Below are 24818 nucleotides of genomic sequence, written 5' to 3'. Positions count from 1 at the left end.
CTTGAGAAGTTTAATTTCAGTCCGATATTTATTTCTTGGATTAAATAGATACATCATACTAATAATCAAAGATCTCCCTTTTTTCAATTATTTCGTGGTACTAGGCAGGGTTGTCCACTTAGTCCATTATTATTTGATATTGCTCTTAAACCTTTAGCAATTGCTATTCGAGATTTACCAAATATTTTTGCTATCACTCGTGGGAATGTGATATATAAGTTATTATTATATGCAGATGATTTATTATTATATATTTCTAATCCAAAGAAATCCATTCCTGCAGTTCTATCCTTGTTGGCTCAGTTTAGTAAATTTTCTGGTTACAAACTGAACCTTAATAAGAGTGAACTTTTTCCGTTAAACATGCAGGTTCCAAGTTATGAATGTTTACCATTCAGATTAGTTACCGATTACTTTACTTATTTAGGGGTCAAAATTACTAGGAAGCACAAGGATTTATTTAAGGCTAATTTTTTACCTTTAAAGGATCAGATTAAATGTTTGTTTACTAAACGGTCACCAACGTCTTTGTCATTAATTGGCCGGATCAATGCTGTCAAGATGATTATTTTACCTAAACTTTTATATTTATTTCAAGCGTTGCCAATTTTTATTCCGAAATCCTTTTTTGATAATGTTGACTCAAAAATTTCTTCATATATGTGGCAGAATAAAAATCCTAGATTAGGTAAAGCATACTTACTGAAGTCCAAAAAGGAGGGTGGTTTGGCATTGCCCACCTTTAGATTTTACTATTGGGCAATTAATATTCGATATTTTAAATTTTGGACATGGAACTTGGATATAATTTCTAGTCCACATTGGGTAAATCTTGAATGTAAATCTGTACAAGGGTTTTCACTGGGTTCTATTTTAGGGACCTCGCTTCCCTTTGCTCTTTTAAAATTGGATAAAAAAATGAATAATCCAATAGCTAAATATACTCTTCAAATATGGTTTCAATTTCAAAAATTTTTAGGGTTGAATCAATTTGTTTTAGGGCTTACCCTATTATATCTAATTTTTTTTCAACCCTCTATTACGGACCAAGCCTATTTGGTCTGGAAAACAAAAGGTATAATACAATTTTGATCTATTTTTGGATAATTGTTTCGTGTCTTTTGAACAATTATCTAATAAATATAATTTACCTAGATCCCACTTCTTTAGATATTTACAGATTAGAAACTTTTTAAATACTGTTCTTACTACCTTTCCGAATCTATATCCAATGGATATCATGGAAAAAATTTTAGATTTAAATCCCTCTCAGAAAGGTTTAATAGCAATTATTTATAATATGATTATGAAAATAAATCCAGATGTATCTAATAAAATTAAGAACAATTGGGAAAGGGAACTTAACCTCACTTTACCTACAGAGAAATGGGAAAAAAAATTTTCAATTAGTTAATTCTTCCTCTATATGTGCTAAACATGCGTTGATACAGTTTAAAGTAGTGCATAGGGCTCATATGTCTAAGGATAAATTAGCCCGTTATTACTCTCATATAAATCCTCTATGTGACAGATGTCATTCTGAGATAACTACCTTAACTCATATGTTTTGGTCATGTCCTCTGTTGAAGAAATATTCGAAAGATATCTTTGATATTATTTCAACTGTTCTGGATATTGATTTACAACCTCACCCCATTACTGCAATTTTTGGTTTACCAATGATAGAACAAAGTCATTTGACCTCTTCATCTTGTCGGATGATTGCATTCGTTACATTAATGGCTAGAAGATCCATACCATTGAATTGGAAAGAGATTAATCCTCCCACTACATTTCAATGGTTCTCTCAAACTATGTCATGTTTAAATTTAGCAAAAATTAGAAGTGTCATTTATGATCCTTCTATTAAATTTGAAGAGACTTGGAGGCCACTTATTCAATACTTTCATATGATGTAATTTGACCCTCTCCAATTCTATTCGGCTACTTTTAAATATATGGAGAGAGGAGCGGAGTTAATGACGCTAGTGGTTTTATCTAATGTAACATAACAGCCCATTTCTTTTTCTTTTTTAGTTTAATTGATCAGTTTGATTTAGATTAGGGTTTCTTTTTTCTCTTTCTTATTGGGTATATATGTTTTTCTTTTTGTCTTTTTCCATGATATTTTTGTATTTTTTTTCGATATATTATTATATTTGTACTCTAAGATTTTGGGAGGTTAATATCTGTGTGTTAACTGTGTTTATATTTATATATACTAATTATTAACAATGTAATCCCAATAGCTTTGTATCAATTCTTTGTAATGTTTAAGAATCTGATATTAATAAAAAGACTGAAAAAGACCATGTTCTATTAGACACTTCAAAAATAGTTTTAAAAATTAATACACTATAAAACAGAAATATCTGAATATACGAGTTCTAAAAAATCTAATTAACTAATATCCAATTTCCTCCTTTGCAGCCATTCACTTTCACCAGCAGTTAAGATGCAACTAGATTCAGATTGCATATGAGGATTCCCCACCATAAGAGAAATGAAACCTCTGCAGCTTGCTCTGTCAACTCCATTAGGATTCAAGCATCAAAACATAAATGGACTACCAGCAGCAAACAGGTGACTGTAGTTTAGAAACTTGTGCTCGAGTGCACACAGGGCAATGAGTGTTTTGGTGACTTTCTTCTACATAATCTAAGCCATGCTTGCCTTGTGCAAACTTCTGGCTTAAAGCAAAAATGTTCTACATTCAGAGCAAAGCACTTCTTAGCTAGTACTAATCACTAGACGGCATCCTCAACTTCTTTCTTAGTGACGTTAATGGAAAAGTACAACCATCAGACATGCTGCAAAACACGTAATCAGCTATGTAATAGATGACTCTCATGAATAGCCTGTAACAAGCATTTTGCTTCTTTGGAAGAACTTTTACTTTAAAGTAGCTATGTAATAGATGACTCTCATGAATAGCCTGTAACAAGCATTTTGCTTCTTTGGAAGAACTTTTACTTTAAATTTCATTAACCTCAAGAACTTAGTAGCTCACTTACTTATCTGGTGACGCTGTCGACCTCTTTGCAGTGTTCTTTGTTCCTTGTGCACCCGTATCTAAAAATTAAGTGAGCTGTTAAAATTCTCACACATATTCCTGTATTCAAGATAATACAAGTTAAGTTTCCTCTACCAAAAATGCTCAGAAAAAATATCCAAATCTGATTAAAATATAGTATAAATATTCCACAAATTATAATGAACCTTTTACCATTTTGATTTGCAAACCTAATTTTAGCAATTAAGTTGTAAGGAATCCATATCATCTTAATCTGCAATATCACAGCAGCAAGTTTACAGGGAGAAGGCAGAACAGGGTTGAGAGGGAAAATAAATCAGCCATGATAGAATGGCAGAGCTGACGTTGGACCAACTTGCTTAATTCTGCTCATATGTCTTGTGGTCTTATGGTATTAGCAAGGCTGTGTGTTTATTGAAACCGACTAAATATTGAAAGGCCTGGGCAGAATGGACGAAGAGAGGATGTTTCCTACAGTGTGGGTGTCTAGGACCGGAGGGCACTGCCTCAGAATAGAGGGATGTACATTTTAGAACAGAGATGAGGAGGAATTTCTTTAGCCAGAGGGTGGTGAATCCGAGGAATTCATTGCTTCAGTCAGACAGCTGTGGAGGCCAAGTCACTGGGTATATTTAGGATCTTGATTAGTAAGGGTGTCAAAGATTATGGGGAGAAGGCAGGAGAATGGGTTTGGGAGGGAGAATAAATCTGTCATGATGGAATGGCAGAGCAGAATTAATAGGCCAGATTACCTATTCTGCCTCTATGTCTTATGGTATTATAGTCTTAACAACAGAGTGCAATTTATTTCTAATGCATTCAAGTACAGTTGCAAGAAAATGTTTGTGAACCCTTTGTAATTAACTGGTTTTCTGCATAAATTACTCATAAAATGTGGTCTGATCTTCATCTAAGCCACAATAATAGAAAACACAATTTGCCTAAACTAATAACACACGAACAATTGAACTTTCCATGTCTTTATTGAACACATTGTTTAATTATTCACAGTCCAGGCTGGAAAATGTATGTGAAATGTTGTATTTAATATCTGGTAGAATCTCCTTTAGCAGCAATAGCCTCCATTAAACAGTTCCTGGAGCTGCTGATCAGACTTACACACCAGCAAGGAGGAATTTTAGATCATTCCTCCATACAAAACTGTTTCAGTTCATCAATATTTTTAGGATACCTCGCATGAACAACCCTCTGTCATGCTACTGTATCTCAATTGTGTTAAGAACTGGACTCTGACTTGGCCAATCCAAAACATGCGTTTTCTTCTTTTTAACCCATTCTGTTGATTTACGCTTGTGTTTCGGATCACTGTCTTGTTGCACCATCCAATTTCTATTATGCTTCAGATGACAGACCGTTACCCTGACATTCTCCTGTAAAATGTCTAGATACGATTTAGAATTTCTTGTTTCCTCAACAATTGCAAGCTGTCCAGGCCCTGAAGCAGCAAAGCATATGCTCCTACCATACTTTACAGTTGGGATGAGGTTTCGGTATTAATATGCAGTATCCTTTCTCCTCCAAATATAGCAGTGTGCATTTCAGCCAAAAAGTTCAACTTTTGTTTCATCTGTCCACAGAACAATGTCCCAAAGGGTTGTGGAATATCCAGATGGTCTTTTACAAACATGAGACAAGCAGCAATGTTTTTTTGCAGAGCAGTGGTTTCCTCCATGGTGTCCTTCCATAAACACCATTCTTGTTTAGTGTTTTTCTTATACAAAAGTCATGAGCAGAGACTTTAACAGGTTTTGGAGATTTCGGCAAGTCTTTTGCTGTTACTCTTGATTCCTTTTTCACCTCCTTCAGCATTGCACGTTGTGCACTTGGGGTGATTTTTGCAAGACGCCCACTCCTAGAGAGAACAGCAACAGTACTGAATTTTCTCCATTTGTAAACAATTTCTCTTACTGTGGACTGATGAACACTCAGATCTTTAGAAATGGTATTGTAGCCTTTTCCAGCTTCATGCATCTCTACAATTCTTCTTCTTCTACTAAAGTCATCTGAAAATGGTCTTGATCAAGGCATCGGGCACATAAGCAGATCTTTCTTGAGAAAAGCAGGCTCTGTCAGTAACATGACTTTGTCTTTTTTTAAAAATATAAGGCATGGCACCTCTACAACCCACACCTCCAATCTCATCTCATTGAATGGGACACCTGACTCCAATTAGCTTTTGTTGAAGGCATTACCCCAGAGGTTCACATACTTTTTTGAACCTAGACGGTGATTGTTTAAACAGTGTACTCAGTAAGAAGTACAATCGTTTGTGTGTTATTAGTTTAGGCAGATTGTGTTTATCTATTATTGTGACTTAGATGAAGATCAGACCACATTTTATAAGTAATTAATGCAGAAAACCAGGTAATTGCAAAGGGTTCCCAAACATTATCCTGCAATTATAAATGGACAAGGAGATTAGGAATAACACAAACTGGGCCTTAGCTCAGCAAGTCAGGCCACATCGACGGAGAAACACCTTTTACTGTCTGAGCAACATACATCAAAGTTGCTGGTGAACGCAGCAGGCCAAGCAGCATCTATAGGAAGAGGCGCAGTCGACGTTTCAGGCCGAGACCCTTCGTCAGGACTTTTACTGTCTGATCTACTTTTGTTTTCTATTTTTATTTCAGATTTTCAGCATCTGCAATTCTTGATTTTCAATAACTTTGATTATTAATTGTTGAGTATTACTTGGAGTACTGAGTACTGTGTTCAGTTCTGGTCACCTCTTAATAGGCAGATAATTTAGTGAGGGTGCAGAGCAGATTTACCTGAATGCTGCCTGGATTACAGATCATGTTTTATGAGGAAAAGTTGAGCAAGTTAGAGCTTTTGTCTTTGGAGAGAAGGAGAATGAGAGGTGACTTGATGGAGGTGTTCAAGACAATAAGAAGCATAGATAGAGTAGACAGCCAGAGACTTCCCCAGGATGGAAATAGCTAAAATGAGGAGGCATAACTTTAAGGTGTTTGAAGGAAAGAATAGGAGGAAGTCAGAGGTAAGTTTTTTTTAATATCAGGACTGGTGAGTACATGGAATGCACTGCCAAGGGTAGTGTAGAGGTAGATTTATTAGGGACATTTAAGAGACTCTTCGACAGGCACATGAATCAAGAACAATGGAGAGCTACGTGGGAGGGAAAGGGTAGGTTGATCTTAGAGTAGGTTAAAGGCCGGCACAACATGAGCTGTACTGTTCTATATTCTTTCTGCTAATCCTGACTATTCTCTCTCACCACCTATCTGCCAACTATTATGACATTAAAATGCAAATCTACCCTGTGAAGTGCACAGTCGGCAATACCATTTCCAGTTGTGAATAACCTGCATTATAGGGTCATAAAACAGTGCCTAAGTACCTAGATTACATTGTGATGGATTTCACTTCTTGACCAGTAAGCCGCTTTCTCTTTCTTGGTTGTTTGCTAATCTTGCCTTCTAAACACAGCATCTGCCGCTTGTAAGATCACAAAGAGATACAGGTAAACTTCCGACTAAAAGTTGCTTGAGTTCTGGTCATAAAGGAAAGTCAGTCTTCAGTTCTTGAAATGTAAGTGCCAAGCATTAATCACCCTGAGGTTAAAACAAGTATTGTCTAAAGACCAGATTTACAAACAAGTTTTGTGGATAGCAGACATTCAGTCTGGGAGAAGTAAGGTTTAGCCCTATACACCTGCTTTATTACTGCTCAAGATGCAGTATAAAACAATGGATTGTTTAATTTGGGTTGTTTCAAATATATACGCTGATTCTTACGTTGCTTGGTTCAAGAAAGTTTGGAGAACAGATAGATAATATTATTTAGGATCAATAACTATGATGTGTTTGCAGTTGGAAGGTTATGTGCTCATGAAAGCTAGCTTCACAGCTTTACAGCATTAATAGTAGGAAGCTGAAGAATTAATGTCTCCAAAATGCTTTCAGACTGTTTGTGTTGAAAGGATATCTGAGGAAATGTGTGCATGTGAAGTTACCCTAGAGGCAGAAAAAGGGTATAAATATAGAGAGCTGTTCAGGATGATTAGAAGTTGTTGAAGAACATCAAGAAGAATGATAGGAAGACAGGGTGAATAGAATCTATTCCACTAGATTTGGCTTCTGCAATAAAACGATTTGCTTGTCCACATCATGGTATGATGTTTTAGTTTATAGGAAATAGGAATTGTATCTGAGATTTACAGGTGGTGGGGTGGAGGTATGTCTCTACCAAAGGAGGTATAAGGTGCTCCCTTCCTCCGCTAAGCACCTGCAGGTCACCCTTGGGCAAAGTGTACCACCTACTTAGCCCCCCCGATCAGGGTCATGCAAAGTCATGGGAACAGGTGGTGGATGGTTGTATGAGCAGCTGGTGCACATCACAAATCCTGGTTATGCGACCACTGACACTAGACAGACAATCTCTAAAGAGTATTGATAATGGCTGGGGTCACCTGTCTTGTAAAGACACTGCCCAGAAGGCGGCAATGGCAAACCACATCTATAGAAAAATTTGCCAAGAACAATCATAGTCATGGAAAGACGATGATCGCCCATATCATACAACACGGGACATAATCAGTGATTTAGGAATGCTTTGTGTTTTAGAAACAGTTTGTAATTGGGAGATAAACATTTACATGCAAAAGTTTGGGCACCCCCGGTCAAAATTTCTGTTACTGTGAATAGCTGAGTAAAAAATGACCTGATTTCCAAAAGGCATCAAGTTAAAGATGACACATTTCTTTAATATTTTAAGCAAGATTACTTTCTAATTTCCATCTTTTACAGTTTCAAAATAACAGAAAAGGAAAAGGGCCCGAAGCAAAATTTTGGGCACCCTGCATGGACAGCACTTAGTAACACCCCCTTTGGCAAGTAGCACAGCTTTCTGTAGCCAGCTAAGAGTCTTTCAATTCTTGTTTGGGAAATTTCTGCCCATTCTTCCTTGCAAAAAGCTTCTAGTTCTGTGAGATTCTTGAGCCGTCTTGCATGCACTGCTCTTTTTGAGGTCTATCCACAGATTTTCGATGATGTTTAGGTCAGGGGACTGTGAGGGCCATGCCAAAACCTTCAGCTTGCACCTTGAGGTAGTCCATTGTGGATTTTGAGGTGTGTTTCGGATCATTATCCTGTTGTAGAAGCCATCCTCTTTTCATCTTCAGCATTTTTTTTTTCACAGACAGTGTGATGTTTGCTTCCAGAATTTGCTGGTATTTAATTGAATTCATTCTCCCCTCTACAAGTGAAATGTTCTCCGTGCCACTGGCTGCAACACAAGCCCAAAGCATGATCGATCCACCCCCATGCTTAACAGCTGGAGAGGTGTTCTTTTCATGAAATTCTGCGCCCTTTTTTCTCCAAACATACCTTTGCTCACTGTGGCCAAAAAGTTCTATTTTAACTTCATCAGTCTTGTTTCCAAAATGCATCAGGCTTGTTTAGATGTTCCTTTGCAAACTTCTGATGATGATGAATTTTGTGGTGAGAACGCAGGGAAGGTTTTCTTCTGATGACTCTTCCATGAAGGTCATATTTGTGCAGGTGCCGCTGCACAATAGAACAGTGCACCACCACTCCAGAGTCTGCTAAATCTTCTTGAAGGTCTTTTGCAGTCAAACAGGGGTTTTGATTTGCCTTTCTAGCAATCCTACGAGCAGTTCTCTCAGAAAGTTTTCTTGCTCTTCCAGACCTCAACTTGACCTCCATCGTTCCTGTTAACTGCCATTTCTTAATTACATTACGAACTGAGGAAATGGCTACCTGAAAATGCTTTGCCTTCTCCTGCTTTGTGGGCATCATTTATTTTAACTTTCAGAGTCCTAGGCAGCTGCTTAGAGGAACCCAAGGCTGCTGATTGTTGGGACAAAGTTTGAGGAGTCAGGGTATTTACAAAGCTTTGAAATTTGCATCACCTGGCCTTTCCTAATGATGACTGTGAACAAGCCATAGCCCTAACAAGCTAATTAAGGTCTCAGACCTTGGTAAAAGTTATCTGAGAGCTCAAATTTCTTGGGGTGCCCAAACTTTTGCATGGAGCTCCTTTCCTTTTTTTCCCCACTCTAAAATTATACAAAACAAAAATACAATAATCTTGCTCAAAATGTTGAAAAGAATGTTTCATCTTTAACTTTATGACCTTTGGAGATCAGTTCATCTTCTACTCACTTAACTATTCACAGTAACAAAAATTTTGGCCAGAGGTGCCTAAACTTTTGCATGCCATTGTAAGATAGAAATCCTTTGAGAGTTTTAAATGTGTTTTAAGAAGGTGTGGATTTAAATGAGTATCACTGTAAATAAACTGTGTTTAACCTATCTTGTTAGCTGGAAGTATCTTCTCCTTGAATTGTCATATTGACAGCTAAAACTCACCACAGAGAACAAACAGGGAAGTAAACTAGCCTTTGAAGATTAGGTAGTTACAGTATTGTTATCCTTTAGTGAGAGTACTTGTGGCTATTTATATCTGATGGGGCTTAAGATCTTTGTTTGAGTTTGGAACCTGCACGGTCAGCTAAGCCAGTACCTTCACAACATCAAAAAGGTTACCTTGAAGCCATCTAACTTGCGTAGCTGGTCCATATCCCTTCTCGTTCCGTGCTGCAATTCTAAAAATGATAGCAGGCTTCGTTGTGCAATCAATATGTGCATTGGCAAGGTGCAACGACGAGACCACACAGGATGGCTTGGTGCCACAATATACCCGCATAAAGGCCAGTTGCGCCGGACTTCCGGATTTGGATTCGGTCACCTGAATGCTGCGAACTGCCAGGTAGACAGAATACTCCAGTATTTTTCCCGCAGTTGTTGCAGGTGGTTCCCAGGTGAGGTGAGCACCATCTACACTCTGAAAAAGAGACATAGATAAATTAAAACTTGCCCTCAATTCAACAATTCCTGGCAGAAGCTCGAAAAACATGAGAGGTGGCACAGTAGCATAGCGGCTACTGTAACGCTATTACAGCGGCAGTGACCCGGATTCGATTCCCGCCGCAGTCTGAGAGGAGTTTGCATGTTCTCCCTGTGACCACTGTGATCGGATGCTCCGATTTCCCCCCCTGTTCCAAAGGCTAATTAATAGGCTAATTGGTCACAAGGCTGTAACTGGGCAGCGTGGACTTGTTGGGCTGGAAGGGTCTGTTACTGTGCTCTCTCTAAATAATCTTCCACCTTCCAACAACATCAATACGTTAGCCCCCTATCTCACATAGTACACGCCACCAGGGTCTATTCTGCTGTTATTAGATTTGTGTGTTAAAGATGAACTTTCAACCTCTCTATCTACCTCGTCATTGCTGTTACATTCTATTGCTTACCTGCTCTTTCTCTAACATTATATTCTTCATTCTGTTATTGTTTCTCCCCTCATGTTACCCTTCGATAGCGAGCAAAACCAGGTGAGGGTAGCCAGCGGGGCACGTACCCCGGTGAGATAGCCTGTCCTAGCATGCAAAATCAGTTTTGGTGGATTGGGAGGATGAGATCTACAGTAAGATTCAACGGCCAGGGAGGCAGCTCTACAACGTTCTGTGGAGAGTGATGAAGCATGATAAGGCACAGAAGTTGTCATAGTCATCCACTGCAACTAAGGAAGACCCCAGATGTGACAACTACTAGTACCACTGGACCCAGACTTCTGAGGTTAAGAGTGGAACTGCCCCAGTGCAACAGCTTTTCCACTTTAAAATCTCTCCCTCACAGGTTTCTTCGTGCAGTTCATATCATCTAAAGATCTGCACAAATCTAATTGTTATCACCAAAGACAATGCACAATCACCCAAATGTACTTATATTTTGAAATAATCTGCATGGATGGCTTGCAAAACAAAATTCTTCACCATTATTTGGTACATATGACAACACTAATTTAAATTTTCCCTTTAATTTAACTCTATTCAGAGATAAATTAAGAGATTAATTTGAAGATACACAATCAAGTGTGTTAAGTGTCTCAATAGATTTCATTGTATTCAATAATGATTAAATCTTCAAAGAAAACTCTACAGTAGTAAAATGATTTTATTAAGTTAAATAAATCACTTTATTTCCAAAATGCAGTGGCTCCTATTCTCCTTTTGTACCTTGGTAATTTTGATAGCAGATGGCGCTCCAGGAAATCCGGGCAGACAGGTTTTGAATGCACATATCTCGCTGAAGGGACCCCTTCCACATGCGTTAATTCCAGCAACCCTGAATTTATACGCAGTCCCTGGTAGGAGCTCTTGCCTTTTTAACATGCTGTAGTCTGGGGTGTTAGCACTCGAATCCTAAAGCAACAGAATCAGGATTGGTTTATTATCCCAGACTCCCAACACCACTATATCCACATCAGCCCTTCTGCAGCTTCACCCACCCACATGCACTGCCACTTTACACTTAGACTCCACACCTCATAACCACATTGACACAGTCGCTGTCCTAGTGTGTACTGTGTGTGTGTGTGTGTGTGTGTGTGTGTGTGTGTGTGTGTGTGTTGAAATAAAGAATCTTGAATTTTGAAGATGTGATTATTTGCTTTGCAGCAGCAACGCAATATATAAAGTACTATAGATATATCCAATTAAATATTTAACAACAGATTACTCAAATTCAATGTAATCCCTATCTTTGTAACAAAATTAGCAACAGATTCAACAAAGAATTTATCTTCCTCTCTGTATTCATAATCACAACTAGCCACACTAAAAACTTCCTTGAACATCTATCTTCAATGCAAGATGTCTGCTGGGGCACAGCTGAAGCAGTCCCTGTTTCTGGGTTTGCTTCACAGTCAAGTGTCTTGAGTGTACAGTTAAACATTAATAGTTCAGTCAGATTTACCACCAAGGAGGTTTAACACTGTCAGATGATCTTCTCTCTGGCAAAATTTTAAATCAACTTCAAATTCTACATTTGGAAATCCAGATGAAACACCAAACGTCCATTTCCTTCTATAGCTGTGGCCTGACCCACTGAGTTCCTACTGTACATTTCTGAGCAGGGGTTTGAAAGATTCAATAGTACTATGGCAAGAGCAGCAATGGAGTCCTGTTATCGTATTCAACAGTTATTCTTCAACTACTCACCACTATTTATAACACCTCAGTCTGCAAACACTTCCAGGATTTACACATTACAGCTATGACCACATCCATGCAGTTACAGAACTATTACAATTGATGAAAATATGTCCTGATAAATTTACTACATTCGATAAAAGTAAACAAGGAAGTAAAAGTAGAAAGCAGTAGAAAAAAAATCACAATAGATTTTACTGTTTTCATCATGTCACTGTTCTGTCAACTAGTTGATGTCCTGCTGCATGACCGGATATGCTAGTATTATGATGATAACTTGTATTATTTGTTTGTGTACATTTAAACTACTGAAACCTTTAGTGACATATGGAACATAATCATGTGTCTGCTGGTTGATAACAGATCTAAGGACCTTATAACTTTTTAATAAGTCTTTTACAGAGCCTTAAGTCAGTGTCACGTGCACATAATGGTGGAGGAATGCACCAGGTCAGGCAGCATCTAAGGAGGGGAATAAACAGTTGATGTTTTGGTCCAAAACCCTTCAGGAGTTTCAGCCCAAAATGCCAACTGTTTATTCCTTTCCATAGATGCTGGCTGACCTGCTGAGCTCTGGATTCCCAGCATCTGTAGAAATTCATGTGTCAGTGTCACGTTACTTACTCTATATGCAACACAGCCACTTCTGCGTTATGAAAAATACTGGAATAATAGGAGGCACTAGCCAAGCAAGGAGGCAGAACTAATTGTTCAAAGCACTGCTTCATGTAAATAGCCTAATAATCATAAAATAAAAAGTGAGATCAAATACAAATTTTGACTTTTGCCCACCTTTTTGCAAACTGAATTTTGAATCTCACAAATTTTGTAAGAGTTAGAAGGAAAGAGACCCTGGCATCCTTGTATACGAATAACAACGCTAGCATGCAGTGGCAGGAAATTATTAAAACAAATAATACATTGGCTTTCATCGTAAGTGGATTTGAATCTGAGAATGAAAGTACATTGCAGCAATTACATAGTGCACTGGAATAAAATGCCCAGGCCTCATCACTTGCTCTACTAAGAGTACAGCAAAGGTTCACCAGATTGATTCTTGGAATGCTGGGGTGGAGGCGGGGTGTTGCTCTATGAGCAGGCTGGGCATACACTTTAGAGCAGTTTAGAGCAGTAAGATAATCTTTCACATTTCGGTGAGATCATTACAGGGCTTGATTTGTAGAGGCAAGAATGATGCTGTTCCTGCCCAGGGTATTCACAAATGCAGGTCCATCTCAGCACTAAGAGGAGACACGTCATCACCCATAGGATAGTGAATCGTTAGCATTCTCTATCCAAGAAGGCTGTAGAGGTTCAGCTGCCTCAGAGATACTATTGAAAGTTAGGGGAATCAATACAAGAAAGCAGCAGTAAGATAAAAGATCAGTCACAATCTCACTGGTACAACAGACATAAGGGGCTGAATCAAGACAGGTTAAGGCGCATCAGTATTCCTTAGAGTCTAGAATAATGAGGGGTGACCTGTTTCAAACACACAGGAGCCGAAGGGGGTTTGACAAGGTAGATGCAGTTAATCTGATCAACCAATCTAGTCAGCCCTTCTACCCCCTCTATCTATTACCCTGGTCACTGCACTATAAAAAGTTTGTAATTGTTGAACGTTCTTGTACTTTGTTGCATTTTGTGGCTTGACCACAGCAAATTCGTAATACATGTAAATGTACAGTCAGTGGCTACTTTATTAGGTACCATGTAACATGTGGTTATTTGAGCTACTGTCGCCTTCCAGTCAGCTTGAACTAGCCCGGCCATTCTCCTCTAACCTCTCTCATTAACAAGGCTTTTTCTTCCAATGAACTGCCACTGTCTGGTTGATTTTTGGTTTTTTTTGCATCATTCTCTGTAAAAACTCCAGATACTGTTCTGCGTAAAAATCCCTAGAGATCGTCAGTTTCTGAGATTCTTAAACCACCCTGTCTGGCACCGACAATCGCTCCACTGTCAAAGTCACTTAGATCATATTTCTTCCCTATTCTGATGGTCTGAACAACAACTGAACCTCTTGACAACATCTGTATGCTTTTATCCATGGAGCTGCTGCTACATGATTGGCTGATTAGGCATTTCATTTTCAACCAGGTGTACAGGTTCACCAAATAAAGTGGCCACTGATATTGGCAATGAAGTTGATTGTTGAGATGCTTTCACAAGTGGAAGAGTTACTGATAAGGGAACAAAGCTACAAAATGAAAGGGCCATACATTCAGTCCTGAGATGTGGAGAAATGTCTTCTCTCAGAGTGCAGTGAACCTCTGAAGTTCTCTGTCCTTGAGAGTGGTGGAGACCAGATTACTAGGTATATCTATAATATAGACACATATTTGAAAGATCAAGGCATTGAGGGTTAAGGGGAACAGACACAAAAGAGGAGTTGAGGCCATGACCACACTTAATTGGCAGGGCAAACTTGAAGGGCTGAGTGGTCTACTACGATTCTCACTGCGATTTGCATACCTCTGCTTCCTTATGCTCTTGTTATTAAAGATGACAAACACACAAATAAGCTCAAGAGATTCTACAGGTGCTGGAAATCTTGAGCAACACAAAATGATGGTGGAACTCAACAGGCCGGGTAGCATCTATGGAGAAGAATAACAGTTGACATTTTGGGTCAAGACACTTCATCAGGACTGAAAAGGAAGGGGCAGAGGCAAGATTAAGAAGGTAGGAGGAGAAAAAGGAGTACAAGCTGACAGGTGATAGGTAGCACCGGGTGAGGAACAAGGTGGGTGGATGGGGTGGGGGGATGAATGAGAAGCTGAGAGGAGATGGGTGGATTAAGTAAAGGTGTAAAAATGGAATCCAGTAGGACTGAACAGTAGACCATAAAAGAAAGGGGAACAAGAGGGAAGTAATGGGCAGGTAGGGAAGAAAGAAGGGGTGAGAGGGTAAACAATTGGATGGTAGTTTGCCTCTCAGGTGCTAGGGTCCGGGATGTTTCTGATCGCGTCCACAATATCCTGAAGTGGGGAGGCGAACAGCCAGAGGTCGTGGTATATATTAGTACTAACGACAGGCAGGAAAAGGGAGGAGGTCCTGAAAACAGACCACAGGGAGTTAGGAAGGAAGTTGAGAAACAGGACCTCAAAGGTAGTAATCTCCGGATTACTGCCTGTGCCACGTATAGGAATAGAATGAGGTGGAGGATAAATGCGTGGCTGAGGGATTGGAGCAGGGGGCAGGGATTCAGATTTCTGGATCTTTGGGACCTTTTCTGGGGCAGGTGTGACCTGTACAAAAAGGACGGGTTGCACTTGAATCCGAGGAGGACCAATATCCCGGTGGGAAGGTTTGCTAAGGCTACCGGGGAGAGTTTAAGCTAGAATTGCTGGGGGGTGGGAACCAAACTGAAGTTACAGAGGAAAGGGAGGTTGGCTCACAAATATTGAAAATTTGGAGACAGTGCGGAAGGAAGGATAGGTAGGTGATAGGGAAGGGATGCACTCAGACCAATGGTTTGAGATGTGTCTATTTTAATGCACGGAGTATCACGAATAAAGCAGATGAGCTTAGAGCATGAATCAGCACTTGGAGCTATGATGTTGTGGCCATTACAGAGACTTAGATGGTGCAGCGGCAGGAATGGCTACTTCAAGTGCCAGGCTTTAGATGTTTCAGAAAGGATAGGGAGGGAGGCAAAAGAGGTGGGGGCATGGCACTGTTGATCAGGGATAGTGTCACGGCTGCAGAAAAGGAGGAAGTCATGGAGGGGTTATCTACGGAGCCTCTGTGGGTGGAAGTTAGGAATAGGAAGGGGTCAATAACTCTACTGGGTGTTTTTTTTTATAGACCACCCAATAGTAACAGGCACATCAAGGAGCAGATAGGGAGACAGATTCTGAAAAATAGTAATAACAGGGTTGTTGTGGTAGGAGATTTTAATTTCCCAAATATTCATTGGCATCTCCCTAGAGTGAGGGGTTTAGATGGGGCAGAATTTGTTAGGTGTGTTCAGGAAGGTTTCTTGACACAATATGTAAATAAGCCTACAAGAGGAGAGGCTGTATTTGATCTGGTATTGGGAAATGAACCTGGTCAGGTGTCAGGTCTCTCAGTCGGAGAGCATTTAGGAGATAGTGATCACAATTCTATCTCCTTTACCACAGCATTGGAGAGGGATAGGAACAGACAAGTTAGGGAAACGTTTAATTGGAGTAAGGGGAACTATGAGGCTATCAGGCAGGAACTTGGAAGCATAAATTGGGAACAGCTATTCTCAGGGAAACGTACGGAAGAAATGTGGCAAATGTTCAGGGGATATTTGTGTGGGGTTCTGAGTAGGTACGATCCAATGAGACATGGAAAGGATGGTAGAGTACAAGATCGGTGGTGCACAAAGGTTGTTGTAAATCTAGTCAAGAAGAAAAGAAGAGCGTATGAATGGTTCAAAAAACTAGGTAATGATACGAATCTAGAAGATTATAAGGCTGGCAGGAAGAAGCTTAAGAATGAAATTAGGAGAGCCAGAAGGGGCCATGAGAAGGCCTTGGCAGACAGGATTAAGGAAAACCCCAAGGTATTCTACAAGTATGTGAAGAGCAAGAGGATAAGACGTGAGAGAATAGGACCAATCAAGTGTGACAATGGAAAAGTGTGTATGGAATCAGAGGAAATAGCGGAGGTACTTAATGAATACTTTGCTTCAGTATTCACTACGGAAAAGGATCTTGGCAATTGTAGGGATGACTTGCAGTGGACTGAAAAGCTTGAGAATGTAGATATCAAGAAAGAGGATGTGCTGGAGCTTTTGGAAAGCATCAAGTCAGATAAGTCACCGGAACTGGAGGGGATGTAACCCAGACTGCTGTGGGAAGCGAGAGAGGAGTCTGCTGAGCCTCTGGCAATGATCTTTGCATCACTAATGAGGACGGGAGAGGTTCTGGAGGATTGGGAATGTTGTTCCCTTATTCAAGAAAAGCAGTAGGGATAGCTCAGGAAATTATAGGCCAGTGAATCTTACTTCAGTGGTTGGTAAGTTGATGGAGAAGATCCTGAGAGGCAGGATTTATGAACATCTGGAGAGGCATAATATGATTAGGAATAGTCAGCATGGCTTTGTCAAAGGCAGGTCGTGCCTTACGAGCCTGATTGAATTTTTTGAAGATGTGACTAAGCACATTGATGAAGGTAGAGCCATAGATGTAGTGTATATGGATTTTAGCAAGGCATTTGATAAGGTACCCCATGCAAGGCTTATTGAGAAAGTAAGGAGGCATGGGATCAAAGGGGACATTGCTTTGTGGATCCAGAACTGGCTTGCCCACAGAAGGCAAAGAGTGGTTGTAGATGGGTCATATTCTGCATGGAGGACGGTGACCAGTGGTGTGCCTCAGGGATCTGTTCTGGGACCCCTTCTCTTTGTGATTTTTATAAATAATCTGGATGAGGAAATGGAGGGTATGGGTTAGTAAATTTGCTGATGACACAAAGGTTGGGTTTGTTGTGGATAGTGTGGAGGGCTATCAGAGGTTACAACGGGACATTGATAGGATGCAAAACTGGGCTGAGAAGTGGCAGATGGAATTCAACCTAGATAAGTGTGAGGTGGTTCATTTTGGTAGGTCAAATATGATGGCAGAATATAGTATTAATGGTAAGACTCTTGGCAGTGTAGAGGATCAGAGGGATTTTGGGGTCTGAGTCCATAGGACACTCAAAGCTGCTGCGCAGGTTGACTCTGTGCTTAAGAAAGCATACGGTACATTGGCCTTCATCAATCGTGGGATTAAGTTTAAGAGCCGAGAGGTAATGTTGCAGCTATATAGGACCCTGGTCAGACCCCACTTGGGAGTACTGTGCTCAGTTCTGGTTGCCTCACTTTAGAAAGGACGTGGAAAGCATAGAAAGGGTGCAGAGGAGATTTACAAGGATGTTGCCTGGATTGGGGAGCATGGCTTATGAGAATAGGTTGAGTGAACTTGGCCTTTTCTCCTTGGAGCGACGGAGGATGAGAGGTGACTTGATAGAGGTGTACAAGATGATGAGAGACATTGATCATGTGGATAGTCAGAGGCTTTTCCGCAGGGCTGAAATGGTTAGCATGAGAGGAAATAATTTTAAGCCGCTTGGAAGTAGGTACAGAGGAGATGTTAGGGTCAAGTTTTTTTTACGCAGAGAATGGTGAGTGCGTGGAATGAGCTGCCAGTGGAGGCAGAAACGATAGGGTCTTTTAAGAGACTCCTGGATGGCTACATGAAGCTTAGAAGAATAGAGGGCTATGGGTAAAGTCTAGGTAGTTCTAAGGTAGGGACATGTTCGGCACAGCTTTGTGGGCCGAAGAGCCTGTATTGAGCTGTATGTTTTCTATGTTTCTATGGATATAGAGAGAAGGGGGAAGGGGGGGGGGTGTAACTGCCAGAAATTAGAGAAATTGATGTTCTTACTCGGACTTCTGGCTCCTTCCTTTCCAATCCTCACAAAGGGTCTCAGCCCAAGACATTGACTGTTTATTCTCCTCCTCAGACGCTCTCCGACTTGCAGAGTTCCTTCAGCATTGTGTGTGTGTTACTCTAGAAACACACATAGGGTGGTGTTCACATTCACTGTCGGACTTCACTCACCTCTCCAAGGCTGCCCTCTGGTGGTAAGTGATAATGAGTTACCACAGTACTGGTTCCTTTGATGATTCCTACATCATACCATGGATTGCCTTCTTTCTTTGGAGTTACCTTGTGTGGCGTGTAAGAATTCTCTTGCTTCTGAAAAACAGGAACCTTATTTAGGTTTTACATCTACTTTGGTGCCAAAGATCCAATTTTAAAAAGAAATCCAACAGCTGTGTAAAGAAAAACAGCTTCAGACACAGCATTAAGTTTACTTTTGAGGGCATAGAATGCAAATCCAGAAGTTAGCTGCCACTTTTTAAAGATTATCCCTCAAGCAAGAATTAGATGACAGCACCCCACTCCTAAAGTGGCAGTATTATGGAATATTATAATCACGCAAGTTCATTTGTTCTACAGTGGCGACAAATGATCTATTGACTCAGGTGACCTGATAAATCAGTAGAATTGTAGGTGAGTTAGTAATAGTAACTATTTACCCCATTTGCTACTGGATTACTATTAGAGACTTCATTTGGTGACACAGCTGCCGTGGTGGAGGATGATGGAAGTGAACAGGCAGGACCTGGAAATAAAAGACCTACAAATTTATTTCCTGTATGCTGGATGTCAAATTAATCAGTTATCTGTTGAATTACTGACATAGCTGATACATGCAGAAATGGTGTATCCATCAAAATAGCAGAACACAAACATTTCCACTCCAAAATAAACAGTTTTGACACAAAGCTCATGGTACAGTAATTGCAACCTTAATACGATGTTGGAAAGTGAGTCCAATGACATATTCTATAAATATCTCCCATAAAACAATCTCACACATTAAAGGCAACTTCCACTGCATTGGTAAGAAGCAACTAAGTTACAGGTATAAAGCAATTTTTATAACATATGCAATTTCTTTCTGCTTCAATGGTGGAGCTATGTATTGAAATTATCATTTTTATTTAAATTTACATGAATATAAACAATGAGTCACACCAAGGTGTAAAATTAAAAGAGAATTCAAAGAATTTTAAATGGTGGCTCCTACGCCGGATGGTAAACAAGGTGATAATGTTATAGACTGCATTGCCTCTGCACATCAATCCAATACCACTGGTTTAACTCAGGAGACCAATGTTAAAAGATTTAAAAAAGATTAACTTTATTTGTCACATGTACACCAAAACATACAGTGAAATGAGTAATTTACGTCACAGTCAGAGCCGTGCTGAAGTCTGCAAGTGTCACCACATTTTCCGCGTCAACATAGCATGCACACAACTTATTAGCCTACACTCTTACGCCTTTGGAACAAGGAAGGAAACCAGAGCAGCTGAAGGAAACCTATGTGGTGATGGGGAGAATGTACAAACTCCTTACAGACTGTGGCGAGAAATGAAACCCTGTCTTACAGGTGACCGGTAAAACTTTACAGTAATCGATATGCTATTGTGCTGTCTGCTGTCAACTGACACAGAAGCCAAGGTACATGAGATTACATTGAATATATGGTCTCACTGAGCTTTGGGTTTGCATCAGATGTAATTCTAGTAGATTTTTTTTTTTTTTTTAAATGTCTAGCCACCTGTTTCTGAAAACTTAAAAGTTAATAGACTGCTTTTGATGAACATGTGCAAACTATATGGAATTGGCTGTAATGCACATCCTTGGTTTAACTGCTAAAGACCACACTTTATAGAGAAGTGCAGTCTGCTGCTCAAAATGACAAATACTGCAGAGGATATACAAAAAGAATATGCATAACATTTTAGCTGGTTGGACGTACTTGAAGTGGTGGATTGTTGAGCATCCACAGTACTGGTAACCTGGGGTTGCACACTGGTTTGTATGCTTGTCTCAGTGGGACTCATCGTTACTGCTTGAGGAGTGCTCAGTTGCACTGGAGGTTGCAGTGGGTCCTCTTGTTGTGCTGGTTTCTCTGGGGTCTGAGCCACAAGTTGCTGGCATTGTTGCAAGTGCTGTGTAGAGTCTACATTAGGCACACCAGTCTCTGAAGTAGTGTCTTCCATTGGAAGCTTTACATTACTGTACTCTAAAACATTAAAACAAACACTTCTGAAGAGATTAATCATTCTGCAAGATTAAAAAGACATCCTGGTAAGTTACGCCAAGAGAAATTTGGTGCGACTGACTCATGCAAATATAATTTCTCAGATAAAACAATTGCAACCTATCAGTAGTATAAACAAAATAAATAATACATTTTAGAAATTGTAAAATACACAACAAGCCTATCATATTAGGTTGAATTGCTTTAAAACCAAACGTATAAAGAATTAATGGCTCTAGCACAATAAAATAATATTGAGCACTGACTCATGAGGCATTAATCAGAATGGTTTTGTACCGGAGAGATCCTGCCTTATAAATTTGAATGAGTTTTCTTTGAGGAGGTGATGAAGATATTGATGAAGGTAGGGCAGTGGATGTTGCCAACATGGACTTCAGTAAAGCACTCGCCAAGGTCCTTCACAGTAGGCTGATCCAGAACATTAGGGCAGATAAGATTGGTAGATTAAATTCAAAATTGGCTTGGCTACAGAAGACATAGGGTAGTGATGGAGCGGTGTCAATCTGCCAGGAGGACTGTAACCAGAGGTGTTCTGCAATGAATAGTGCTTTTGTGATTAATGATCTACACAAAAATGTGAAGCTGAGTAGCAAGTTTGCACACAACATAACACTGGCAAACGACAGAAAATCTGCAGATGCTGGAAATCCAAGCAAACCACACTGAATGCTGGAGGAACTCAACAGGAGACCAGGCAGCATCTATAGAAAAAAGTAGTGTCAACATTTTGTGCCGAAACCCTTCGGCAGGACCCTTGGCAGTTGTGGATAGTGAGGTAGGCAACGGGCAGAGAAATAGCATACAGTATACTTGCTTTGAATGGCTGGGGCACCGAGTACAAAAGATGAGAATTCGCAGTAATCAAATTTCAGGAAGGCAACATTTAGAGCATTATGTGCAGTTCTGATCAGCCCAATACAAGAAAGATGTGGAGCCTTTGAAAGGGTGAAACAGATGTTCACCAGGATGTTGGCCGGTTTAGAGTATTAGCCATATAGAGAGATTAGACAAACTTGGGTTGTATTCACTAAAGCTTCAGCGGCAAAGACACAACCTGATAGATGTATGCAAAATACGTGGGGCAGTCAGTCAGTTTTATTTACACACACTCCTCCCTCCTCCCTCAGGTGGAAATATCAAATACTAGGGAGATAGCTTTAAGGTGAGAGAGGAAAAGTTTAAAGAAGATGAGGCAAGTTTTTTTTTAATTAATAGAGTGGTAGGTGCCCAGAACACAGTTCTAGGGCAGAGAGTGGAAGCAGATATCACAGTAACATTTAAGAGGCAGCACTAATTTAATAGCAAGGATAGCACTGCATCTAAAGCTGCCAATATCAAATTCTGAGTGTTACACACTATTAACTCAAAAGTTAATTTACTTAAAGCAACATCTTTATGTTTAATTCTTGCAGAATTCTAACTAAGAACAACATTTATTTCGATAAAAATGGTAATCCTTACCTGTAGCTTTTGGCAGTAAGGACACTGGAACATTTCCAGCAATCATTGTGTGTTGGATATTGTCCACTGGTTTAGCTTCAGCAACAAAAGGCTCAGTCACAGTGGTATGGGGGTGTTGCTCGAGACTCTGGTTCAGTGCTTCCTGCGGTTTGTCACTCTTCACTTTCTCCTGTGGGTCTTGGATGGCCTCGGACAGGTCGGGTTGTCGGCTCTCAGTCAGCTGTGGGATCGATGCATTCTCCAAGGTCTTTAACGTCTGTTCAGATGACGGCTGATGCTCTGCACTGCCTGGATCTTGAGCAGATTCTGTAGCAGGTGCCAAATGTGATGTACTTGAATCTGACAAAGTCGAACTACTGCTTGAAGTGATCTCCGATCCCGCTGAGATGGCCTGATCATTGGAAAGTGAGAAGGCAAAAATAAAAAGCACATCACTAGTACAAGGTAATACACTCCAACACTTTCTGGAGCAACACACAAAAAGCTGGAGGGTTGGGGGCATTTATGGAGAGAAGTTTGGATAAGTACATTGATGGGAGAGGTGTGGAGGGCTATTGTCCAGGTGCAGGTTGACAGGAATAGGCAGAATAACAGTTCAGCACAGACTAGATGGGCCTAAGGGCTTGATTCTATGCTGTTGTACTCTACAACTAGATAAACAATGCTTCCTGCTGAGATCCTCCATCAGGACTGGAAAGAAAGAGGGCAGAAGCCAGAATAAATGGTTGGGTGAGGGAGAGACGCATGATCTGGCAGGTGATAGGTAATTCAGGTGAGTGGGGTAATGTAGGTAGGTGGGAGGGTGGAGGAAAATGAGAATAATGTGAGAAGCTGGGAGGCAATAGGTGGAAGAGACAAAGAAGTGAAGAACATGAATCTGATAGGGCAGTTGACCACGGAATAAAGGAAATGGGGTTGGGGAGCCAGAGTGAGGAAGGTGTAGATGAGGGCAGTTCGTGAGGGCATGAGATAGATAGGGGAAGGGGTAAAGGTCTAGAGGGATAAGAGAAAACAAGTGGGGTCCGGTGCATAGAAACCACAGAAGAGTAGGTACCAGAAGTAAAGAGAAATCAATACTGGCACCATCAGATTGGAATTTACCAAGATGGAATACAAGACGCTGTTCTTCTAATCTATACCTAGCGTCAACTTGGCAGTAGAGAGGGCTGTGTACAGACATGGCAGTGTTATGATGGGAAGTGGCATTTTAAATGGCTGCCATCAGGGGATACTGGTTGTTATGGCGGACAGAATGAAAGAGCTTGACAAACTGATCCTCCAATCTGTGTCAGCTCACCAATGTAAAAAAGGTTGCATTGGATTAAATGACACCAATAAATGATGGATTAATATGTGAAGCCCTGTCCATTTTGGGACTCTATATGGTGGTGGAGGGGCAAGTGTAACATTTAGCACGGATGCAGGGTAAATGCCTGAAGGGGGTTCAGTGGGGAGGGATGAGTGGACAAGGGAGTCACTGAAAAAGTAACCCCTATGAAAAGCAGAGAGGGGACGGGAAAATGTGCTTGGCGTCTCCATCAGTTTCCTAATTTCTTGCATGTTATAGTGCAGCAAGAAGACCAAGTTATAGTTGCACAATAAAAATAGTGGACCAGACAATTATGAATTGAGCAACACCAAATTAAAAACAATCTAGACCAGATAAACTTATAAAACAACATGTATCAATTTTAGTTGGGTCAGAAAGAGAAGATTTAAGTTCCAGTAGTGAGACCACCATTTGCAGCTATCCTTTCAGACTACACAAAAGCAGCCCAGTGGCTTTGATCACTCTAGAAGACATATGGAAATGCCCTACTCCCATCCAGCAAAAAGTTGCCTATAGCTCCATGGTAGCTGGTAAATCCATCCCACCAATTTACGTCTATGTATGGGGTGTCCATAAGTTAGGCAGAAGGAGCAATAATAAATTTAATGGCTTCAGACAAACTCCTTAACTGCCCAAACCCTCGCCAATTACCAATTTTCTCTCTCAGCAGAAGTGGCTATACTTAAACACAGGAGATTTTGTAGATGCCGGAGATCTTGAGCAACACCCGCAAAATGCTAGTGGAACTCAGCCGGCATCTATGGAGGGCAATAAACAGTCAATGTTTCAGGCTGAGACCCTTCATCGGGACTGGAAAGGAAGGAGACAAAAGCTGGAAAGGTTGGGGGGGGGGGGAACCTATTGAAACATTATAAGTGGCTATACCCTTTGTGCCTCAGTTTTCTTTTATCTCCAAATACTGATTTTAAATTGCTACCTTGACAACTTTGGTCTGCATCCTAAGGTGGGTATACCTTTTATTCTTACTTTTCTCTCTACAGAAGCTGTTTGACAAAGTGAGGAAATCCAAGATATTTTTATTTTTGCTCTGGATATACGGGGACTTCAGAGCTACAGCCAACTCTCAGTGGCTATACTTTTCACACCTCGCTTTCCTTTTTATCTCCAAATACTGATTTTAAATTGTTAGCTTTGGTCCGCATCCTAACATGGGCAGTCCTTTTACTCTCTCCACCTTTCCTCTCTCTACACATTCAAACACGTCCATTCTCTTACTTTTTCAGTTCAGAGAAATGGCTTTAACTTGAAATGTC

At 40.3% G+C, this 24818-nt stretch overlaps 1 protein-coding gene across 2 annotated transcripts in view; it reads right to left on the bottom strand.

Annotated features, from left to right (window-relative positions):
• Positions 1–24818, bottom strand: part of LOC134351767 (host cell factor 2-like) — an 80591-nt gene that overhangs the window by 9825 nt on the left and 45948 nt on the right. Inside the window, exons 18-24 of one of the 2 annotated variants that reach the window (XM_063058404.1) lie at positions 22215–22605; positions 20448–20714; positions 19156–19241; positions 18674–18811; positions 11118–11303; positions 9586–9883; positions 3015–3072 (exon numbers count right to left, since the gene is read on the bottom strand). In XM_063058404.1, coding sequence (XP_062914474.1) covers positions 3015–3072; positions 9586–9883; positions 11118–11303; positions 18674–18811; positions 19156–19241; positions 20448–20714; positions 22215–22605 — 1424 coding nt within the window. The remainder of the gene's footprint in view (positions 1–3014; positions 3073–9585; positions 9884–11117; positions 11304–18673; positions 18812–19155; positions 19242–20447; positions 20715–22214; positions 22606–24818) is intronic. The other variant, XM_063058405.1, reaches the window with a different exon arrangement.

Source organism: Mobula hypostoma, chromosome 9 (assembly GCF_963921235.1).
Source record: "Mobula hypostoma chromosome 9, sMobHyp1.1, whole genome shotgun sequence".
Classification (NCBI taxonomy): Eukaryota; Metazoa; Chordata; class Chondrichthyes; order Myliobatiformes; family Myliobatidae; genus Mobula; species Mobula hypostoma.
The sequence above is the reverse complement of the archived record's forward strand: the minus strand, read 5'-3'. Positions and strand labels throughout refer to the sequence as shown.